We start from the raw sequence: 18,358 nt of genomic DNA, 5'->3' as shown, positions 1-18,358 counted from the left end.
TACACGCCCTATAATCCAAGTCTAGCTAGCTGCTTTCCGCAGACCGTCCCTTTGCCCAGTAGCACACAATCCATCGTACTCCATGGAATATTTACCTGTACAACCAGGATCACTGGGTTACACTAACTGAAAAGTCTAATTCTCATTATTACATGGTATTCTGAGGTATTTACTGATTGGGCATCGAATTGCACAACTCTGCTCACGTTTCTGTGAATTGGCGGTGTTACTTAGAACCTTCAATTCCATTCCCAACCAAATATTTTACCAGATTTTGTTTAATTTAAAGGACAGCGTTAACATTTTTGCTGCTGATCTGTTCCAAATGTATCTTTGTTGATGGGGTCAGGGGAAGAACATCTGCTTGAGGCTTGGGCATTTTGTATTTGTTCCTCTGCATCTCGGTATTTTACACCCCTCCTTATTTCCTTCAATGAAAATAAGTTTAGTTGGATGAGTCTTCATAAATTAGAGCCCTAAGTCCTGAATTCATCCTGATTGGTCTCTGCACATTTTCACACAGAATTTACAGCACAGAAATAGCTGGTATATGCCGGTGTTTATGCTCCATACAAGCTCCGTCCAACCCTACTTCATCTAACATTATCAGCATATCCTCGATTCCTTCTCCCTTCTGTGTTTATCTGGCTTTCCCCTTAAAGGCATGTATGCTGTTCACCAACTACTTGTGGCAGCAAGTTCCACATTCTCACCACTCTCTGGGTAAAGAAGTTTCTCCAGAATTCCCTATTGGATTTATTAGTGACTATCTTATATTTATGGCCCCTAGTTTTGAACTCTCCGCAAGTGGAAATATCTCCTCTATGCCTACCCCATCAAACCCCTTCATAATTTTAAAGCCCTCTATCAGGTCACCCCTCAGTCTTCTCTTCAGTTCAGTCTTTCTTGTCAGGTATAACCTCTCAGTTCTGGTATAATCCTTGTAAATCTTTTTTGTACCTTTTCCAGTGCCTCTATATCCTTTTTAAAATATGGAGACCAGAATTATTCACAGTACTCCCAGTGTGGTCTAACCAAGGTTCTGTATAAGTTTAAGATAACTCCTATGCTTTTCAATTCTATCCCACTAGAAATGAACCCCAGTGTTTTGTTTGCATTATTTGTGGCCTTGTTAACCTGCATCGCTAGTGATTTGTGAATCTGTACCCTGAGATCCCTTTGTTCCTCTATCCATTTAGACTCTTGTTTTCCAAGGAGTTTGTGGCCTCCATATTCTTTCTACCAAAATGTAGCACCTCACACTTATCTATATTCAAATTCATTTGCCATTTACACGCCCATTCTGCAAGTTTTATTAACGTCTTGTATTTTGTCGCAGTCCTCTTCAGTATTGATTATACTCCTTCTCTTCCCCTCCCACCCCCCTCATTGATGTATTGATGTTCTTTTGAAGGCATGACACCTAAAACTGCAAACAGCATTCCAGATGTTGCCTCATCAATGAGCTGTGTGAAGTTAATAAGACAACCTACTTAAGTTATAGTCCAGGGCCCTTGCGATCAATATCATGTCTTGATCAGATTTGTTAATAACAGCTTTATATTGTCTCAAAACCTTCAGTGAATGACTTCTAAGCTCTTTCCACATTAAAATAAATACAAAGTAAGCCCTCCATGTACATTACTTTCCCATTATCCACATTAAAATACATTTGGACCTGATGGCCTACATCCTAGGGTCTTAAGGGAAGTGGCTGCAGAGATAGTGGATGCGTTGGTTGTAATCTACCAAAATTCCCTGGATTCTGGAGAGGTCCCAGCGGATTGGAAAACCGCAAATGTAACGCCCCTATTCAAGAAAGGAGGGAGGCAAAAAGCAGGAAACTATAGGCCAGTTAGCCTAACATCTGTCATTGGAAAAATACTGGAATCCATTATTAAGGAAATAATAGCAGGGCATTTAGAAAATCATAATACAATCAAGCAGAGTCAACATGGTTTTATGAAAGGGAAATCGTGTTTGATAAATTTACTAGAGCTCTTTGAGGATGTAACGAGCAGGGTAGATAAAGGGGAACCAGCAGATGTAGTGTATTTGGATTTCCAGAAGGCATTCAATAAGTGCCACATAAAAGGTTACTGCACAAGATAAGAGCTCACGGGGTTGGGGGTAATACATTAGTATGGATAGAGAATTGGCTAACTAACAGAAATCAGAGTCGGGATAAATGGGTCATTTTCCAGTTGACAAACTGTAACTAGTGGGGTGCCACAGGGATCAGTGCTGGGGCCTCAACTATTTACAATCTATATTAATGACTTGGATGAAGGGACAGTGTGTACCGTAGCCAAATTTGCTGCTGATACAAAGATAGGTGGGAAAGCAAGTGAGGAGGACACAAAGGGGGAAAAATTTGGTCGGTTTGTGTCTCCCGTTAGCGCCTTAAGAGAGCGCTAATGGGGCGCAAAGCAACTAGCGCCCGTGTGCGGCGATGTTTGCGCCGCTCAAAATTAACTGGGCATTTTGCGGCGGCGCTAAACACTACCGGCACGATCTCCTGCGCCGGCAGATCGTGACGTCAGTCGAGTGTGCAATGCCCCGGTAGCGCCCCGGACCAGATATTGAGTGGCGCCCCCTGTCTTACCATCTGCCGCTAGCAACGACAGGTTGAGGGGAGCGTTTTGCAGTCGGGAAGGGACTGGGGGAGCGCTATTTAAAGGCAACCGCTTCTTGACTTTTTTTGTCAGCGAAATTTTTGCACCACGCATTCTGAGTGAGAGAGAGACTGCAGGAGATATTCAAAGCTGTGTTGAGGAGTTTTGGGTACTGAGCAGCACTTTGCAGGTTCTTTCTTATTTGATCTTCCTTGCATCGATTTAAAATAGAATGCACTCTGAGTTCTTTCCCTGGGTCTCGCCATTGTTCTTTCCAACAGATTTGATGTACAGGTCTCTCCAGGCTGAGATTCAAGGCTGCAATGAGCAGGATGTGGATGGAGAGCAAGATCGACCCTCCCCTTTAAGAACTGGCTGCGCCAGTGTGTCTGTGTTCCATTGCTGACTGACATCACATGAGCTTCGTCAGCGCTCTGAGGTAACGCCTCGCTCCTCGGCCTTTGTGCCTTAAGGCAGGTGTGTAGCGCCTGATTTAGCGCTCCAATCACCTCCAGGGGCGATAAAAGCCAAGTTTGCAGCCGGAGGCGATAATTAGCACTAGGTGCTAATCTGTGCGCCCGGCCGATCATTGCGCCCCAAATGGGGCGATACTGAATTTCTCCCCCAAAGAGTCTGCAAAGGGATATAGATAGGTTAAGTGAGTGGGCAAAAATTTGGCAGTTGGAGTGTAATGTGGGAAAATGTGAGGTTATCCACTTTGGTAGGAAAAATAAAAAAACAAATTATTATTTAAATGGAGAGAGACTACATAATACTGCGGTACAGAGGGATCTGGGGGTCCTCGTACATGAAACACAAAAAGTTAGCATGCAGGTACAGCAAGTAATCAGGGAGGCAAATAGAATATTGGCCTTTATTGCAAGGGGGTTAGAGTTTCAAAGTAGGGAAGTCTTGCTACAACTGTACAGGGCACTGGTGAGACTACACCTGAGTGTTGTGTGCAGTTTTGGTCTCCTTATTTAAGGAGGGATATACTTGCATTGGAGGCAGTTCAGAGAAGGTTCACTAGGTTAATTCCTGGGATGAAGGGGTTGTCTTATGAAGAAAGGTTGAGCAGGTTGGGCCTATACTCATTGGAGATTAGAAGAATGAGAGGTGATCTTATTGAAACATATAAGGTTCTGAGGGGGCTCGACAAGGTAGATGCTGAGAGGATGTTTCCCCTCGTGGGGGAATCTAGAACTAGGGGGCACAGTTTCAGGATAAGGGGTCGCCCATTTAAAACGGAGATGAGGAGGAATTTCTTCTGAGGGCCGTGAATCTTTGGAATTCTCTACCCCAGAGAGCTGTGAAGGCGGAGTCAGTGAATATATTCAAGGCGGAGATTGACAGATATTTGAGCTACAGGGGAGTCGAGGGTTATGGGGAGCGGGCAGGAAAGTGGAGTTGAGGCCAAGATCAGATCAGCCATGATCTTATTGAATGGCGGGGCAGGCTCGAGGGCCCGAATGGCCTACTCCTGCTCCTATTTCTTATGTTTGCCACATCTTGCACCTACCAATTACCACGGTGAATTGCCATTCTCCACTAGCCGGTTGATAGCCAAGGCATACAAGTCCTCCAGACTGAAGAATGGTGCTCGGGTGTTTTTCCTAATAAAACAGAAAGCTGAAATACTCCTGCATTTTAAAATTGCAGTTTTTCATAGCTTGATGGCATAGTGGTTAGCACGGTGGCATAGTGGTTAGCACGGTGGCATAGTGGTTAGCACTGTTGCCTCACAGCGCCAGAGACCCGGGTTCGAATCCGGCCTCGGGCGACTGTCTGTGTGGAGTTTGCACATTCTCCCCGTGTTTGCGTGGGTTTTCTCCGGGTGCTCCGGTTTCCTCCCACAGTCCAAAGATGTGCGGGTTAGGTTGATTGGCTATGATAAATTGACCCTTAGTGTTAGGGGGACTAAATACGTGGGGTTACAGGGATAGGGTGGGATATGTGTCGGTGCAGGCTCGATGGGCCGATATGGCCTCTATCTGCACTGTGGGGTTTCTGTGATTCTGTGATTGTTTTTTAATATTGACAGTATTCAAGCGTGAAGCCGGCAGTTAATCTCTATTGACCCAGGCACAGCACACACATGATACAGTAGACAGTGGCTGATGACACCCCATGTTGCCATATTAAAGGAGATTTTGGACCATTAATCTGTGCACCAGTTTTTTTTATTCAAAGCGGCAAACGTCTGTCCTGGTGGAACATTGGAGAGCAGCCATTTATAGATGTAACAAAAGCTTGGAATTCTGTAATTAAAAATATATTGTAATATTATACATATTAGGAATATTGTACTTTAATAAAAGGGAAATGCCATTTTTTAAATGAGTTTACATCTGCATTTTTAACCATCAAGCAATATTTTAATAGTCTTATATTTCTCACCCTCTATCGCTTCCTTTGTCTCTCTACCCCCGCGCCCCCCCCCTTTTCTCTCCTCTATCGCTCTCTTTCCCCCCGACCCCCCCCCCCCCCCTCTAGCTTCCCCGCCCTCTCTTCCCTCTCCCCCGCTGGCCCCCCTTCTCTCCCCCCCCCCCCCCCCCCCCAAAGTGATTTTTGCACTCATTGCCCTCTATTGGTCACCAGGCAGTGGAAACAGAATGGTGGCAATTTATGGAGTTGGAAATGACTACTTCAAAACAACTATACATATACAAGCTTGTGCATGTGCACCTGTCTTAGAACAAGACGGGCTGATTCAAAACTGCTCTTCATAAATTTGTTTCCTGTTTATTATAATTGGATATGGTTGCAGTTCTTGAAATAGGCAAGAGTGCAGTGACTGCAGCTGATTTTATAAATGAATATATCGAAGGATGAATAGTGGGAAGGGGAATGGAACTGTAGGTGCTGGAACAAATTATGGCATCTTGTTAGGAAATTAGTAGTTTTAACTTTAAAAATTGAGCATTATGAGGAGACTAGCCAGTACAAAATGTGTTTCCGAAATCAGCACGGATTGCTGGGACACTTACTATTTTAGTCCTTTATCCAAAACTCTCATCCTGTTGTATTAAATGTGTGCTATCCTTGTACTGTAACTGACGGGAGGGCTAATGTAAAAACAGAACATTCTGGAAATACACAGATTCATGCATTTGTAGAGAAAGGCAGGTTAGTATTTGTGTAGAGCCTTACAGATCATTTCTCTTTATAGATGCTGAGAATTCTGAGTGTATTTTGTGTGTTTCCAGAATTTTCTTTTCATATGAAGAGAATAGATGGGTTAACATTTAATGTGTAGACTTTAGGGAGCGTCTAAGGCCAACGCCCATCTCTTTATATATTCTGATGGAGCAGCTTTATATTTGCAGTGCTTTCTATTTATTAAATTGATTTCCAGTATTGGCAGTCTTTTTCTCTGTCTGTGGGAGGTTAGTAAGGAGTTTCTACTATCTATTTCTATTACTGATATTATCTTGAATTGACAAGTTGTGTTCATGGGCAAAGCTATTTGAGATGAGACTATTTGCAATTGGTACAATGCAATCCTGCTATGGTGAAGATATCGATATTAAGATATCGTTTACCCTTCCCCAGTCTTCCTTTTGCCATTCAAACACATTGTACCTTTCCATCAATGTTTTTGATATGTGAATGTAGCCATTAACTGCTTAATCAATTCTATCTGTTGATGGTTTGCTGCTCACTAACCAATGTAAGCTGTGTCTGTAGAATATACAAATGTTGTCTTTTTAATTAAGCAGCACCCTTGTTTCAGCATGCTGTTATTTGTTAACCCTCTGCATTTTGCTTTCTAATTTGAAATCATGGTGACAGGCTTCAGCATTGAAATAATTCATTGTATGGGTGGACCAGGATTTTAACATCCATATATTTTTATACTGACACTGAATTTCATCCCACAGTCATCAAAGTGTTAATAAGATTTGCATGCTCTTTACAATGTTGGCATTTTATTTCTTCCCCTGTAGCCGCGCCACGAATATTTTAATGTTCCTGTATACTAATGGCTTGGCTCATCTTGCGTGGTGACTCAGAGGAGGTGACGATGGCTGCTTTGCTGTTGGTGGAATGCTGTCCTGGGCTGTGTGAAGCTGTTCATTTGAACGTAATGCAAATAACTAAACGTAACAGGAACATCACTGCTTTGCTCTTTGTGTTCTAGCAGTCTAGTGTGCATATACAAGCAATTTATGTCTGTGCTCTGTTCATTTAAATCTTGTTCTGTGTAACCCTTGTTCTAATCATAATTTCATTGGATTTAATGGCCTTGTTCAGGACATTGGATCTGGCTCAGGTGGCTTTCCTGCTGTTTTTAATGTGCATCAAGCAGGTCTGCTACTGGAGATCTTCTCTGGAGATCTTCAAGCTTTGTTACATGTGAAATCTGTATGGTTATGTAACTCTGAATTTACACTAACTTTAAAAAATAGTTCTATGTATATAGATGAATACTGCATCTTTTTGATGAGAATATTTGCAATGGTCCATATAGCAGTCTGCAGAATATGGTAATCGACACAAGTAAGTACAGGATATCAGCCTTTGGTTATATAGCAAACGTGTAAGAAGGGATCGGAACTGATTGATGATCTGGAGCACAGAAAAGTAACTAGTTATGCTTTGCTGTTACCATACCTTGTTCAATCAATTGCCCCCCTTTCTGGGTTTTCGCCTAACCTACTAGCTGAAGAAAAGTAACTCCTTTTATTTAGATTTGTTTAATCCATTTTACTGTCTAACTCCAGTAGGCTGAAATATTCAGTTCAGTTGCAAACTTCTGACTAACATTCTTTCATGGTCATAAGTAGCTTCTGGCCTCCGGTTATATGTTGAAAGAAAGCTCCTGGCCTGCTGGCTGTCAGTAAAGTCCTTTTGTGATTTGCAATCATTGTGCCATCGCCCCTCTATTATGCCATGGCTCTTTGCCTCTTCCCCATGTGGATGTCGGAGGAGATGCTAAGCAGATTTGAGGGAGTTAATGCACACCATGCTTACCTACTTTCCAAGGATAGGTTCAGAATATCATGGGAGGGAAAGATGACTTTTACTACAGTTAATTTTTTCGTAACTGGCTTCCCCAGAAAATAGTGGAATTGGTTTTGTCTTGCTGGGATCATTTTGTTCACTCGTGGTGTCATAGCATCTTCAAATAAGAGTATTTGATCCTGTTTGTCACCACTTTGGAATTCTTCCCAGTGCCATCCAATAATACAAGGCAGCTTCAGACCTTCAGTGCCAATGCAAAGTGTTTCTGTTCAGTGCTTCACATGTCACTGTGGCACAAAACTGTTTCTGTTACCATAATTACAGTATTAGATCTGTGAAACAACTGCTTCTCCAGCAATACTGTTTTGGCAATTACTGAGGCTGCAGTTCCCTCAAATTCTTGAGTGCCATTGTGTCTATGTGTTAGGCCTCCACATACATAGTTGTGTTCTGAATTGGAGAAAACAGGAATACATGTGTCCCATTTCACAGATTCACAGAAACAAAGTTTTTAGTCTAAATGGTGTAGGTATGCTGGCCTCAGACTGGGAAGGCGCTGGAATGACATCAGTTGGAGGTATTTTCCATGTGCATTCTATTCTTTCTTTAGTCGTTAGGAACCCTATTATTCCAATCAGATTGCACAATTTAAGTTTTAATAATGTAACTTTGATGCCTCTTTAAGCCCATAACAATTTGACCAGCTTATTGGCTAATGCACAGAAATGGGCAGAATGTTTTGTTTTAATGGAGGGGTTACTATATTTTACTGCCTGTCAGTCTATTTTGTGTAATTTTAGTTTGTTTTATTCATTTTTTTGGTCCTGATCTATTTAATAGTTTTTTTCCCCCTTTATCTTCTCCACTTTGCATTCTCTGCCGACCATATTGGTAATCAGTGAGTGGCTGTCGGGAGATTAGGTCACAAGATGGTGTGAATAAAGAATCAGGAGTACAGATAAATGAGACTATAAGTACTGGCATCTGAGGCAAACAAGCATATCGTAGAGCAACACAGGCAGAGGGAATGTGATCACTGCTAGAGCTGCATTGGTATGGACTGGTGAGAACATGTCAATACAGTAGTAGGCATCTCATTTTGCATAGCTAGGGTCGCACTCCATCTTTCCCCCGTCTCTTCTGAACAGAATTGTACACCAAAGTTGAGCATTTCTACTTATTAAATGAGTTTGTAATAAAGGATCCTGTTGAAGCAGTGAGTTAGAAGATGAAATCTTTCTTCCTTCCTCCCTAAAAAGCTTGTGTGCTATTTTTGTGCAAAAAACCATTAATTTGGACCTGACCAGGGAAAAGGTATTAAAATCAAATTTCCCAGAAATGGGGATCATTGTGTCTGAGCAACAGGTAACATTACTATGGCCTAATGCATACATCTGCTTGTTTTGTTTTAGTGATGTGTTAACTTATATCTTTGGTACTCAACAATATTTATTGCAGTATTGATGTATCTTAACCAGCTTTAATTGCATTTCTTTTTCCTTTTGGAAGCTTTGAAGTAAGACAATGTCACTCTTCCTATGTAAACTTAACCCTACCTTTTTTGTACTTGGAGAAGCTGGAATGTGCATTGAATTGAAGTTGCTACCCAGGGGTAGAAATAATCTGGATAACTATTTGTCCCAAGTGAATTAAATCTGTGGCCAATTCAAGAGAAGTTATTGCCTTTCAAATTGTGCCTGAGACAGTTGCTTTCCCCCCAGTCGACACTAGTTGCTTCCGTTCTTAGTGGTAAACAATTGGTCTGTAATACTGCTTCCCTTAAGGATTATGCAACAACAGATGCTTGCCTTTCACAGGCTGTCTTTTCAGGCAAGTCATTATATCAAGCCCTGTAACCTGTGAAGTTGTACTCCCACAAGAATGCTCTAGTTCTAACTTTTTCTGTAACCATGTAGGTGATTACAGGTGAGCTACCGGGGAGTTGTACTGGATGGCTCCAGTTCCATGTAAGCGGGAGGGAATAACATGATCAGTTTAAAGTGACCCTGAGATATAGAACTGCCTCATGCCGCACTTGTGCACATTTGTGGTTAGAAATCCGTACAATGAATTGAGTATGGAAACTGTAAATCTCACCACTTCAGTAGTCACTGATAGAAGATGTAAATTATCAGATGAGTTGATGTAGATATAAGCAAGTCTGTTAATTATCACTTGACTATCTGAAGGCTCTTCCATAGTCAGTTCCTGTGTGAAGCATATGATTATTCCCAGTATACATGTTTGAATTGATGGTGCTTCAGAAACGAGTTATATTTAACAGTATGTATCTGCACTATCCGCATTGGATTGATGCAGTTTCATATGGGACCCAAGTAGAGCTGTTCATTTTGGTAGGGTGGGGGGAGAAGAGGAAGAGTTACCTTAGACAAGGTAATATTCCAGTCTGATGTACAAAGACACATTTCAGGGAGCAATTCTTCTGTTTTCAAAGTTCAACCTTTTTTTAAAAGTATATATTTTACACTAACTGATGTTTGCTTCTGTCTGCATTCTGCTGTGATTAGTTTTGGCCTTTGTTGCTGTGCATTAAGCTGACTGAAATTGTTAATGTTTTTTTGTGATTGTAAGTAATAGCTTTTAAGCTTCTGTTCTATAAAGTGCACGTTTTGGCATGTTATAAATAAAAACATTCCTGCATGCATCAAATGCTGTTTTCTATGGCTATATTTTATATGCATCTAAACTTCTAATTGTATTTAAGGTGTTTTACTGATTAGAAATGGTAATATTGCTGAATGTGAGTGGTCATGATAAACAATGTCATTACCTGGCTTGGAAGGTCTATGATTCAAAAACATAACCTTGTTTTAACAAATCACTCATCAGTTTCCATAGTTTCTGCTTTCATTCTGCACTTTCACGGCCACCCGGAGTTAGGCTTCAATATTTGAGATTATTGAGCATTACTGCTCCGATTATGCTAGTCCTTTTTCTGAGAATTAAGTTTGAGACTTCTGTTTAGACTGGATACCACACTGGTTTTTCCTGTACCAAAAGTGATGTTTGCCAAGTAGCATTTGCTTGGCATTTGCAAACCATTTCAAGTTTTGGTTTTAGATGCTGGCACCTAACTTCTATCTTTTTTAATAAGAACTGTTTTAAATTATAATCCTACTTTTTTATAAATTCTGGTATCTGAATATGAAACCCAGGCCAGCGTGTGATCTCTCTTTCGATGAATTGTATGAATGCATTCTAATCAGAGATGAGACTTTGAGAGGGCTGCCATATGTTTACCTAAATTAACCTGTGAGATTATGCTGATCACGGGGATAGTTCTTTCTACATTAGAATTTATTTAATAAAAACAAGGTGTGTTTACCTTTTTATTAACTAAAAAACTGTCAAGTTTAATGGCCTGTCAACTGCTGTTTAAAATGATACCAAAGCGTTTTCAGGGCTAGAATTCTAACTGTTAAACGAACTATTGTTCCCATAGTCTGTATTTCCTGAGGTTCAGATGTGTATATCTTCATACACAGCTCAATGCAGAAAGTCTGCTTAGTTAGGTTAGGCTTCGTGCAAGTCTTTTGTCCAGTATGGCTACTGATGAAATAAGGTTGTGCCTGGAGTGCTACATGTTTATTTCTTCAGCCTATTTATTAAAAAAAAATTCTTGTGAACCCAATTAAAATAGCTCAGAAAATTTAGGTTCAAACCCTGAGATGACAGGCTCACTTTACTTAGTGAGCACAGGCCCAAAGCACAACACAACCCATAATTTGGCACTAATTGTCATTGAGTCCTAAATTCGTAGACCACATCTTTGAGATTGCAAAAGAACTATGGAAGGGAATTATATGATAAAAATAGATTGTGCTGCTTCTTGCTAGACTAAGGACAAGAGCAAATAAGGAATTTGAATCTCCTGCATGGAATGATTCCAATCGCATATTATGGCCATGTTAGTCAAGTTCTAGTGATCTAATTGGCTGACTTTAACATTTCTTGATCATTGTCTTGGAACTGATTAATGACACTTGGAAATTCCACAAACGTTTTAAAGTTCATATGTGCACAGCTCGCTGTGCCTGCTTCTCGCTGGCAGTGGAACCAATGGAACTATGCAAGCGTTAAGCACCTGGGACCTGACAAAAACATCAAAATCAGCTCGTCTCCTATTCCAATGTAGAAACTGCATTCAGCTTATAGGCATAGAAACATTGGCTGGACTTGCACCTCAGAATTATTTGATTTAAAAAATTACTGTTGAAAATCAATAAAGGAAAATATTTGTAAATAGCTAATTTAATCCATTTATAAAGCAGATGGGATCTTTAATTTTTTTGAACTTTGGCTGCTGTTAAATTATTTAGTTCAATTTCAACTTGCTAAAGATCAGGGACAATTATTACATGGTGAAGGGCAGCACGGTGGCATAGTGGTTAGCACTGTTGCCTCACAGCGCCAGGGACCCGGGTTCGAATCCGGCCTCGGGCGACTGTCTGTGTGGAGTTTGCACATTCTCCCCGTGTTTGCGTGGGTTTCCTCCGGGTGCTCCGGTTTCCTCCCACAGTCCAAAGATGTGCGGGTTAGGTTGATTGGCTATGATAAATTGACCCTTAGTGTTAGGGGGATTAAATACGTGGGGTTACGGGGATAGGGTGGGATATGTGTCGGTGCAGGCTCGATGGGCCGAAATGGCCTCTATCTGCACTGTGGGGTTTCTGTGATTTCTGTGATTACACAGTTTATACGCTGTGGATTTGTTTATGTGTTAAACATTTTTGGTGGTTTTCACTAGGTGTTTATTTAAAATAGTGCCAGCATTGGATGTACCTTGAACCACTCAGCACTTCAGATTTTATTTGCAGCTCCTCCACTCCCATCTTTAATTCTGACTTCCAAGTTTCCTTATTCATGGTTCACCTATGTCACCACAGGGAAGAATCGGCCAACTTAAAGGTACAGGAAGCAACCTTGAAGTATTGTTTCAGCTGCACACACCATTCACAAACTGGGTAAACAGGCAGGTTACTGCCTGGCAAACCTTTCTGCTTGGAGGTGCCTGAGAGAAACCTGGGGTGACTCTTCCCTCTAGAAGTACACGGCAGCTGCTTGATACCTCTCCACAGGCAGCCTAGCTGAGATTGGGAGCTCACTATGGATTATCAGTCGTGAACCCATGTCCTTTCCCTCTGGTGTTGCACAGTAGTATGTTCATGCACTGGCCCAGGCTCTTGATGTTTTTTGTGTATGTGGAAATACTATTTTGTTTCACTTGTTAAAAGCATACTTAAGGCTATCCGATCATAAAATGGAAGACATTGATCATATTAGTGTTATCACTATTCCTTGACCCTGTTATTTGAAACACAATTTATATCAATATTCTTAAGTATTCCTTCTGGGGTTATTTATGAGGATGATTACTTCAACAGCTCTCCATTGTAATGGCCATTTTCTTGAAATTATTAAATTGTTTTATCATAAAGGTGCAGAGGTTCAAAGGGAATTGTAGGATTTCTTTGGCGGTCACTTTGTTAGCAAAAACAGCAATACTGTACCATTGTGTGAAGTGCAGAATTCTTTTTATGCAAGTTAAACCCCTCTCCCCACTCTTTATGCCCACAATTTGAGGGGGAAGAGGTGAACAAAGTAAATGAGATGCTAATCAGTGTAGGTGACTGGATAAAAATGCTTTCCATCTGTCTTCAGCATGCTTATATTTTTTCTTTTTTGTCCTTTTGCCACACCCCTAATTAGGATGCCAAAGTAAGTTGTAATTATACATTGCCTGTGCATTCCAAACATGTTGCCCCTTCTGAATACCTACTCATTCTATTTGTAAAATGTTGCTGCATTTGAAAACTTTTGAGACTAGAAATTCCTCTCTGGCGATGGCACAAAACAGATGGTATTGTATTGGCTGCCCATTCTGCGCAGTGTCTGATATCCAGTTCCATTGCAGTCAATAGAACTGAATACCAGGTGCTGTGTGTATTGGGCGGCCGATCCGATCCCGCCTGAGATGAATTTTTAGGCCGTGGTCTTTTGTCACCTCATTTAACTAAACCCATGCGATGTAGAGCACTGGCGTCCCATTGGATGGAATGGTGATATCTCGGTTGAGCTCACAATTGCCGATGGATTGATCTTGGTCAGGTTATGGGTGGGGAAAGTGCAATGTAAAAACCAGAGACTGCCTGTGGAGGGAAACCAGTAGGGCTGCAGGCTGCTCTTTCATATCTCCTGAGTGCCTAGATACAGATAAGAAACTTCCCTATCCCCTTCACTAGGCACTGGTGCAGCATTGCATTAAAGTTGTGATGGGGAGGAAATAACTTTGAAATTGGAAAAGGAAGACGGGTAAATGTTTTTTTTTACTGTTTTATACATGGCTGCCGCAAGCACATCATCTTTTTCCAGTGCTTCGCTTTTCTATTTTGTCATTTTTCTATTTTTTTCCACTTTCTTGCACACACAATTTGACTCTTGTTCCTTGATTTGTGTTTAAATTGGATTACCAAAGTGTTTAATTTTTACCTCCACAGGAAGCCGAGACTCCTCGTAGTGTGCTTGAAGAAATTGGACTGACATAAGTCTTTGGTTAAAGTGAATGAGGCCCCAAATATTCCGATCTAGATTTCACTGCTTTCATTGTAATGTATGCCTAATATTGTAAAATGCTGTCCCTTTAGATTTTTTGGTTAGAAGTTGAACTTGCCAACATTTTTAATTGTTAAGTCAAAAAGGGAAAACTAGATATTTTTGAAAATTGAGTTAAATGGAGCCTTGACTTAAATTCAAAGGTTGACAATGATTCCCTTTTTCCAAAATGCAGAATAATTTTGAGCAGTGACCATTTGCAATGGGCGCGGTTCTATACAGGCCGACCTTCCCATGTTGACACTGTTGTTGGCTCGAGGAATTGGAAATGACGTTTATCAATTTCTGTTAATAGGAAGTTGCCCTCCTTTGTTGCTAAAGTGAAAAACCCTTTTCGGATTGGTTAATATTGAAGTGCCATGTCTTTTCTTTTGTACAAATGTTCCAACCTCGGCTTGTGCTAAAAATTCACATTATACCAAAGCAGCCAGTGTTGACAGCTATTTAGATATCTTTTTTAAATACAATTATGCAGCCCACATTTGTGGGCTTGGCTTTGTTTGTATTTTTAATATTCTCAAATTCTAGAGGCATATTGGAAATCGATTGCCTTTAAGGGTCACTCGTATCAGTGGACCATGATGCAATATAAGGGAGATGAAAGGGATTTAGTTCAGCAGTGTGCTGTAATCATGTCAAACTAAAAATCAATGACGTAGACTAATGTTTAATATTGGTGTGGTATCTGCAATACTTCTGGGGTCTGATAGTTTCACTTCTGGAATCTGGCACCACTGTCCCTCAAGGAATAGATTGCTGAGGCTTCATTTGACACAGATCAGTTTACGTTTAACAAAAAAGGTTTGAATCTGAATATAGTTAGTATGTCGTTTTGCTATTCCAAGTGTGTAAAAAGAAATCAAAGTATTTTCAGTTTACAAAACAAATGATTGTAGCCTTCAATAGTGGTAAATGTGATTGTTTTCCAGACATTTTTCTATGTTCTTGGTCTGATGGTTTATTCAATATATCTTGTTCCTCAAGCCAAATCAGGTTGATCAACTTGGTTTACCATTTAAATTTAGTTTTTGGTCAAATAGTCAATAGCTTAATTAATGTGTTTGGCAAAAAATGTAGCAAGCTTTAGCTGTTAAATGCTGCCTGACTAGCTGGTGCTGGTATAAAGCCGTGTGGTAGTCCAGTGGTTTACTGTCTTCATTTTTAATGAACATGGGAGTGAAAGTATTACAACATAATTGTACAAGACACAAAGTAATAAATGTCCTTTTTAAAAAAAATAAAAAAAAATTGTCTGTGTACCTTTTAACTTGGAGACTTCAACTGATTTTTATAGTAAACACACAATCAATGCAACTGTTTTATGGTTGAAGCATATTATTGTACAATACTTACATAAAGCACCTTATGTAGGCAAACTATGATGGACACATTACTGTAGTGCCACGTGTATAGTTATGGGTGGCTTGAGGATAATTCAGGTATTTACTGATTCCTTTTGTGAGAATGGGGTTCAAAGACCTTCTTGTGGCTCTTCCAGCATGGTCACTTCCATGTGTATTTCTGGCTTGTAACTTGTGGGCACAGATAAGATTGTTTCTTCCTTTTTATATAAAGAGTAAACTGGATTCATGAGCAGTGGGATACACAATCAGAATGATTGTGGTGCAGACCCTTTTAGAGCAGTGTGCAAATCTAGTAACAATTATTGGAAGGATATTACTGCTCTTGAAAGGGGATAGTAATGAGCAACAAAGATGACTAGATATCAGGAGTTTATCAATGGCTCATATTTTGCAGTGATGCCCTGCCATATTGGATAGGCTGCCAATATTCACCATGCATTAGGTGGAGGACTGCTGGTGCATACAGAATTGGAACCCGGTTAAGGACCTGCTCGTTTCCCCACCTAACTTAGTGTCACAGCTCTCTCGTCCTTAAATGCTTTCAAATAGAAAAGGGAATAAGAGAGAGGCTGAGATGAGACAGATGGAATGGGAGGAGACTTGGAGTATAAACACCAGCATAGACTAGTTGGGCCGAACGGCCTGTTTCTGTATATTCTGTGTAAAAACTAGCTACACCAGAGAGTCCTCTTTTTCTGAATAGCATTCTCCACAAAATGAGCTCTTCTATTCAGCTAGTTAATAATGGTTATTACGTTTTTTGCTTCCTCTTGTAGAGCAAGAGTCATGTAGACACTAACTCAATATTAAAAACCTCTTCAAAAACAACTGAGTCCATGTTGAGTTTGCTAGTTAATAACATGGGCTTGCTCCTGTAAATATTGGCATAGGAAGATCACTACCTCTACTTTCCCAACTCAATGTAAGAAAGCCTCATTTCAAAGTCAATTCAGGATGCTGAAATTCAAGGATTACAAACATAGCTCTTTCAAAGGGCCAGCACTATCATTAGTCCCACTCCCCTGCTCTTTCCCCATAGCCCTGCAATTTTTTCCTTTTAAGTATTTATCCAATTTCCTTTTGAAAGATACCATTGAATCTGCTACTAGCTTTCAGGCAATGCATTCCAGATCCTAACTCGAGTAAAAATATTTCTCATCTCCCCGCTGGTCCTGACCCTCCTGCCAATGGAAACTTGCTCCTTCTCTATCAAAACCCTTTCTAATTTTGAACACCTACTTAGATCTCCCCCTTAGCCTTCTCTATCTAAGAACAACCCCCAGTTTCACCACATAATCTCTCAACACCATCATTTACCCTCAACATGATTTAAGTTTTTTTAATAACTATATATAATTGCTTCCAATTGCTAACGGAGGAATCGGCTTAATGTAACACACCATTCCCTTTCGTGAGAAAGGTATAATGGAATTTGCAAAATTTATATAAAATACTTGCAAAATTCTCTTCCTGTATTCTGGTTTTACAAAATATTTACAGTATGGCTCATTAGCAAAGTCTTGTGTTGGGTAGAATGCAAATATTATACACTATACAGTTACCTAGTTTGCAGTCAACATATAATTTAAAATAGTGACTACATCAGGAGCAGATTACTATTGAGCCATAATTAACTTTAAACCAACACTTTAAACACTTGCCTAAAATATCAACTGGTGATAGTTTGTTTTACAGTGTTATCAAAGTAAACTTAATATACAACAAAATGTACATAAAGGATGAGGGAGAAAGACCAAATGGAATTTGTGCATTGTCCCCTTGTAGTCACTTTCTTGATACTGTAGTTGATCGATGTAGTTTCATTTTTCACAAACGTAGATTGTGACAATCCACATCTGAAATATAAAAAAATGGTTACCTCTAGATACCACAGGAGACTTGACTTTATTTCCCACAAGATACCAAGATTTTACACTGACCAATTCCTCTACAATCAAAGTGATGACTCAAATGGTTAACAGCTGTCTTTCAAAATTTAAATGTTATCGAATCATAGAAACTTACAGCACAGGAGGCCATTCAGCCCGTCGTGCCTGTGCTGGCTCTTTGAAGGAGCAGTCGTGCCCAGTCCCACACCCCCGCTTTTTGTCTGTAACCCTGTAAGTTCCTCATCCTCAAGAACCCGTCCAACTCCCTTTTAAAATTCTTGATGGAATCAGCTTCCACCACCTCTTCAGGTGGAGCGTTCCAGATCCCGACAACTGAGTGAAAACATTTCTCCTCATCTCCCCTCTAGATCTTTTGCCAATGATTTTGAACCTATGACCTCTGGTTATTGACCCACTCACCAGAGGGAATAGTTTTTCTCTATCAACACCTCTCATCATCTTGAAAACCTCGATCAGGTCACCTCTTCACCTCCTCTGTTCCAAGGAGAACAGTCCTAACTTTCCCAACCTCTCCTCATAACTGAAGTCCCTCATCCCTGGTAACATCCTGGTAAACCTCCTCTGCACCCTTTCTAAGGCCTTTACATCTTTGCTGAAGTGTGGTGCCTGGAATTGTCCACAATACTCCAGCTGAGGCCTAACCAGTGATTTATAAAGTTCTAGCATGATCTCTTTGCTTTGATATTCTATGCCCCTATTTATAAACCCAAGTACCTCATATGCCTGATCAACTCACCCGGCCACCTTTAAGGATTTGTGTATATGGACACCAAGGTGGCTCTGCTCGTCTACACTTTTCAAAATCGTGCCAGTTATAGTATACTGTCTATATTAGTCCTCCCAAAGTGCATCACTTCACACTTCTCCACAT

General features: G+C 40.4%; 2 protein-coding genes across 8 annotated transcripts in view; one reads left to right on the top strand and one right to left on the bottom strand.

Moving 5' to 3' along the window:
* The window catches only part of LOC147107471 (AP-1 complex subunit sigma-2), a 198,150-nt gene extending 183,061 nt beyond the window's left edge, over positions 1 to 15,089 (top strand). For 2 of the 5 annotated variants that reach the window (XM_086006531.1, XM_086006528.1), the window contains one exon: positions 14,099 to 15,089. In XM_086006531.1, coding sequence (XP_085862657.1) covers positions 14,099 to 14,146 — 48 coding nt within the window. In that variant the 3' untranslated portion in view covers positions 14,147 to 15,089. Of the gene's footprint in view, positions 1 to 6,562; positions 10,251 to 12,348; positions 12,510 to 14,098 lie in introns of those variants that run through there. The other 3 variants (XM_086006533.1, XM_086006530.1, XM_086006529.1) reach the window with 2 other exon arrangements.
* A 269-nt stretch (positions 15,090 to 15,358) lies between these two features.
* Positions 15,359 to 18,358, bottom strand: part of zrsr2 (zinc finger (CCCH type), RNA-binding motif and serine/arginine rich 2) — a 38,106-nt gene continuing 35,106 nt past the window's right edge. For all 3 annotated transcript variants that reach the window (XM_086006525.1, XM_086006527.1, XM_086006526.1), the window contains exon 12: positions 15,359 to 17,433. The gene's annotated coding sequence lies outside the window, so the exon portion shown is untranslated. The remainder of the gene's footprint in view (positions 17,434 to 18,358) is intronic.

This window comes from Somniosus microcephalus, chromosome 14, assembly GCF_052327205.1.
Source record: "Somniosus microcephalus isolate GS21.2 chromosome 14, FLI_Smic_1.0, whole genome shotgun sequence".
NCBI lineage: Eukaryota > Metazoa > Chordata > Chondrichthyes > Squaliformes > Somniosidae > Somniosus > Somniosus microcephalus.
The sequence above is the reverse complement of the archived record's forward strand: the minus strand, read 5'-3'. Positions and strand labels throughout refer to the sequence as shown.